This window comes from Rosa chinensis, chromosome 1 (assembly GCF_002994745.2).
Source record: "Rosa chinensis cultivar Old Blush chromosome 1, RchiOBHm-V2, whole genome shotgun sequence".
In the NCBI taxonomy this organism is placed as follows: domain Eukaryota; kingdom Viridiplantae; phylum Streptophyta; class Magnoliopsida; order Rosales; family Rosaceae; genus Rosa; species Rosa chinensis.
Window position 1 is genome coordinate 33,124,458 of NC_037088.1, and position 5,761 is coordinate 33,130,218.

At 36.2% G+C, this 5,761-nt stretch overlaps 1 protein-coding gene across 1 annotated transcript; it reads left to right on the plus strand.

The window, feature by feature from the left end:
- Nucleotides 1-1,280: 1,280 nt before the first annotated feature.
- On the plus strand, nucleotides 1,281-5,137 carry LOC112165321 (binding partner of ACD11 1-like). The gene is made up of 9 exons (XM_040506041.1): nucleotides 1,281-1,319; nucleotides 1,412-1,547; nucleotides 2,041-2,071; nucleotides 2,594-2,669; nucleotides 3,029-3,088; nucleotides 3,383-3,723; nucleotides 4,428-4,551; nucleotides 4,784-4,874; nucleotides 4,968-5,137. The coding sequence occupies exons 1-9, from the start codon at nucleotides 1,281-1,283 to the stop codon at nucleotides 5,135-5,137; spliced, it is 1,068 nt and encodes a 355-aa protein (XP_040361975.1).
- The last annotated feature ends 624 nt before the right edge of the window (nucleotides 5,138-5,761 follow it).

Consider the following 5,761-nt stretch of genomic DNA (forward strand, 5'->3'; position numbering starts at 1 on the left):
TGAGAGAGTTAGTCGCATGAGAACTTGAAGTATTCAAGTGATTTGTTTTAAGGAAGAGTGCATGTGTTTACGAGGACGATGAAGAAAATAAGTAAGCATAAGATAATGAAAATGAGTTAAAAGTAAAATTAATAATGAAACAGAGTGAAATAAAACTGAATTTGTAAGTAAAGCTTGTGTGCGATTGAATGAAGAAGAGTGCACTACTACAAAAATCGAAACACACAACACTCATCACACAACAGAACTAAAATTTGCTGTTGTGTGTTAACACGAACTCTATCATACAACGGTACAAATATGTTTCTGTTGTGTGAATGTAAGCAAATTGAAAACTTTTTTTTTAGGAAGATATTGCACAACTGATTTAAGAAGTTTCCGTTGTGTGAATGTGAGGCCTAAATGGAGGGAAATGAGCACATAATTCCCTCCCAGAAAGAGCTCAATTTGAACTATCCACACAACGGTTTTTTTAATATCTGTTGTATAAGAAATGTTGTGTGAGTTTTTAGAAATCCTCTAGGTACATCTAGTGCAAGATGCATAAATTTGTACAACAGATTGTCATAGTTCTGTTGTCTGAGCATGGAAGCAAGTTGCACAGCGCGGCAAAGTTTCACTCAAATGAAATCTATGTAGGCATGGGCGGCAAAGTTTTCCCTCTCATCCTGTTTTGTGACTTTTGTCATCATACACTCACACAACGGTCTTTTACTTATCTGTTGTTGGAGAAACTTGAAACAAATTATTAAACACTAGCTTTATTGAAGTCTCCCACCAAAACAACTTAACCTTGTCTTTATTGAAGGCCAAACCCGACAACCACTTAATTCTTCTCCTTCCAAAACAATCGAAAACACTCAAACACTCCCGAAAAACACTCTTACCCTAGAAATCAAAGGACCATTCTTCTCTTCCTCCAAACAGAAACCCTAGAAATCAAAACCGTGAGATTTGAGGAACACCAAAATCGTGAGATTTGATAAAGTCCGCCATCGTTTCTTCAGATCTTGGAACAAAGCTTGAAGAGTATTTGTTAAGGATTTGTTCTCCGCTTCACCAACTCCACCCCCAATTCTCTCTACCTCTACTTCGATCTCCAAATCTCAACGCAACTTCAACAACATCTCCCTCGCAATAGCGATACTTCGAGGCATCTACCACCGTGCCCCTCCACTCAACTGCTCCTCCAGTCCTCTTCAGCCCCCAGCCCACGGGTTCTCTCTCTCCAGCACGGACCATTTCCATCTCAGCCTCCCTCCTTGTCCGTCGAGGCGTCGATGACGCTTTCTATACCCAATGGTGACGGACTAGCAGTGGTAAGTCAAATAGTTTATCGAAATTTCTGGGTTTTTTACTTCTTAATCGATCTGTATCTCATGAACATCTCCACTAGTTTCTGGGTTTTCAGTTAAATAGCCTTGAAGTTTCGAACTTGGTTGCTCTCTTCCTCAAGCAGCAAAGCAGAAAGCCAGAAACTGTTGGTTACACTCTGGGTTCAATTTCTGGGTTTTCACTTACATTCTGGGTTTCAGTCTTCAAGCTTGGTTAGTTGCTGAAATCAAGCTTAGTAAGTTGCTGGGTATTGTATATTTGTATGAATGTATAATCAAATTGTATGATTAAAATCATTAAATTGATTGAGCTTCAAGTTGCTGCATTTCTGAATATCTCCATTAGTTGATGAGCTGTTGCCTGTTGCCCTGTTGATAAGTTGGTTTATTGGCTGTTTTGATTGAGCTATTTTGCCGTCATTTGTATATCTGTACTGGTCATGTATCTGTTTTAAAATTTGGCATCTGTTTTGCCAGTTTTGGATGGTAACTTAATTGCAAACAGTTTGGTAATTTGGATAGGAATTCAAATTGGATGGGAATTGCAAACAGAGTGTTCGAATGATTGTGGAAACTATTTGTAGAATTGTTTGAACTTCCATTACTGAGAATTATTTGTACTTTAAGCTTTCTGATCCTATTTTCAAATGGTTTTAGATAGATTACAAGTTGTATTTCTTTTCATTTGTACATGAACTGTGTTCAGGTTTCATGCACTCTGAACCAGGTTATCAATAGTCTGCAATGCTTAATAGAATAAAGCAACCACTATTGGATTGACATTTTGATATCAACAATGTGAAGGGGGTATGGTTTGTCTTTGTCTTTTCTCATTTTACTCACATGTTCAATTTTCTTCTGAATTCACATGATCTTTTCTCATGCCATGATTGTTTATCAGATTGTGTTGGAAGCAGATAGTTATCAACCTTATCTCATATCTCCTGAAAACGCGTTTTCGTTTTATATACATAAACTTTAGTTCTCATTCTGTTTGCCTGCCAATGAAAACCAACCTGAAGAATTTTTATTTCTTATTTTGCTGGTAATTTTGAAAGGAAAGAAGAAAAAAAAATCAAAAGAGTGAAATGGAATGTATGGATAAATAATTGACTTGTTTAATATTACCAACTCCAAGTTTCTTGATTCTTCAAATTTTTATCATGTATCTTGATGTATTGTCGAGTGTGAATATTGGTTGGGTTTTGGTAATTTTGATATTGAACTGGTTGGTTGTGTATGCAATGTGCAATGTGCAGTGATCCTGCGCAATCAAAGATTGCATTTGTTATGTTCAAGGATGCCAAAGCTCTTGAAATCGCACTCTTGTTATCGGTATGTACTCAAATTGCTCTCCTTTCTCTTGGAATTGAAGTCAGTGTGCCTAGTAATTCCATTCTATTCATAACAATGTTTATGTCTTTACTCTTTACTTATTTAACTTTTTAAAAGTTTTTTCTGGGGTTTTGATTTTGTGTTTGGGAGTCATCATGCATCTTCTATTTGGCTGTAGATATTGAAAAAAAAAAACTTGTGTTTTGGATTGCAGGGAGCAACAATGGTTGATTAGATTGTGACTATATCTCCTATTGAAAATTATGTACCAATTAATGAGATGCCGGTAGGTTTCCTTGAAAGTTGTCCGCAATTTGTTGTTTCCTTGCAGTTTGTTAGTGCAATATTTGCAGGCATAGCAATTGGTGGAAAGTGCTGTTTGTGCTGCCCCTGCTGAAAGTGTTTCACCAAATGTTGAGGTAGCTAATAACACCACCACACATATAACACTTTCAAGAATTGTAACTTGTTGAAAACAAATCATATACAGGGAATTAAGTACTTTTTTACTGTGTGTGAGATTTTGCCTGGAAATGGAAACAAGTTTTGTACAATAAATTACCTAGAAATATATCAGTTAGTGATCCCAGAGATGATGTACGTACCTAAATAAACTATGACAAAATTTTTTTCTTTTAAGTGCTCAGTAATTGTCTCTCTATTTCTCTTTAAAATTTCAAAACGGGCTTAGGGTAATGTGTTTTTGATTATAGGATAAAGATGGCTCTCCTAACAATGGAAGGGTGTATGTAAATAGAGCTCAAGATGTAGTGTCTAGTATGTTTGCAAAAGGTTCAGCAATTGGACAAGATGCCGTGAACAAGGCTAAAGCATTTGATGAAAAGCATCGGTTGAGAGAAAGTGCATCTGAGAAAGTAACTTCCTTTGACAAGAGAGTGGGGCTCACAAAGAAATTTACAGTAGGCTTTTCAGTGGTTAACGAGAAAGTGAAGTCTGTTGATCAAAGACTTCAGGTCTCAAATAAAACAATGGCAGCAATATTTGCAGCAGAGAGAAAATTAAATGATACTGGATCAACTGTCAAAACAAGCAGGTATGTGATATGAGCCCAAGAAAATATGATCCTCCAATTTTGGTTTGGGTTTTCTGCTCATTAGCATGTAAATTATTGCATACCTTGCATAAAAACAATGCTGATAGTGCATAATTGTTTGTAAATCAGGATAAGAATCTATTTGTAGACTATTTTCATGGGCATCCGTTGGAGATATTTTATACTTATGTTTCTAGGCCACTTGGTAGTTTATTTAGTAGGAAGCCATACCACATTCTTTAGACATCAATGTACTTCCCAGAAAAAAAAAGTTCAAAAATAAAGGTCGCTAGCTTTTAGCGTATACATCTTGGACATGCATATAGTAGGATCTTTACCCCAAGCATCATTACACGCTCACAAGGTTGTACCCTTTTAGTTCTTTGATGTTTCTTTTCGTAGATTCTTCAACTTGATTTTCTTTTCTACTAAAGTTACATGTATAGTTGTATAAGACGATTATAATATTCTATCTACCCTAAAATCATAATGCATGTACCTGTTTGGTGTCTCTAGGTAGTGGCCTGCTCATAAGGGTTATCTACTCCAGAAAGAGTAATGTAGATATAAAAAGATATGATATAGAGATTTGTGGTTAAACAAAGGCAAAGTTGATGACCTCTCAAGAGTTGTTTTACTCCAGCTTAATTTAGATGAATGTAAGAAACAAATTTTAGCTGACAATTCTCATTTGGTGCTGATAGGTATGTGACTGTGGGAGCAGCTTGGTTCAATGGTGCTTTTAGCAAGGTGGCAAAGGCAGGGCAGGCTGCAGGTACGAAAACCAGAGAAAAGTTCCATATGGTTGTGTCAAACTTGACTGCAAAGGTAGGCTTGCTTCACTCTGTATTATTTACGCAAAACAAAGTTGCATGTGTGTATCCACCCTCTAATAATCAACTGTGCTACAAATTTCAGAGAGCTATTTTTTTTTTGTTAGTTTGGAAGAATGTGCTAGTTGTCATTATTTTCTTTGAAATTGAGAACTCCCCTTGTTTTCTTACTAGAGTTTTATACAAGTTGAATTTGTTAAGTTTGGGTATTGATTTTGGTGGTTCAGTTTTCAGCAATTGGTTGGTTAAGATTTTTCTATATTGCTTTTGCCTTGTTATATTTCGCTTTATTGCTGGTTAGCTTTGTTGCGTATGCTGGTACCATAGCTTTTCTTTTGTTGATTGCACTCCAAGTTTCTTTTCTTCTTTGAAGATTGGACTTTCATTGTCGACATTTTATTTATTACAAAGGTAATGCTTACAAACTTTGGCTACATGAAGAAAAGAAGGGGGAAGAAAGGGAAGGAGAAGGGAGAGGTGTAGAGATTGGGTCTCTCAAGGGCTACGACACGAGTTATTGGGAAGACAAGGAGAAAGTGTTCAGCGAAGTTCGATTTGTTGTTCAAGGAGGGTTGTGTTAGCAATTGGCCATTTGGGTAGTTTTGATTTCAGAAGAGAAGGGTTTCTTTTCAAGTTGCTTAGCATCTTTTATTGTTTTACTACTGTGAGTGACTTTGTTATACTTCTCAGTTTTTATTTTTTCTTGTTGGTTTTACTTTGACTTATTTAGAATCTATTAAAGCTTTTGAAGTGTTAACTAATTGGTTGAGTTTGGTGTTTGATGACATGAGTTTTGGAGTTATTTGACACTGCCACAAAGAAAGTGTCTTCCTAATATGCTCTGTAACATTGCCAAGCTTGTTGAGACTGGCTAGGAAGCTACAGATTGGATTCTGGCAATCTCTCTTTTTTCATTGGGGTTAATTTACTCGCACAGTATCGAGAACAAGTTCTTAGTTTTTGGTTAGTAATTATTTGGTATATGTATTTCAGGTAGAGCATATTATTAGAGAAGAGAATATGATGGCAGCTCAGGAGATCATCGAGCTATATATTTGCTGAGCTTATTTCTGTTCACAGATTGAGGTCTGCTGGTTACTTCTAAATATATTGCAAAGAAACTGGGACCTTGTGTGCAGTGAAGGAAGTTGATCTCCTTCCTGATGATCCTAAATCTGCAAAAGTATAAAGCAATTGGAGCAGGT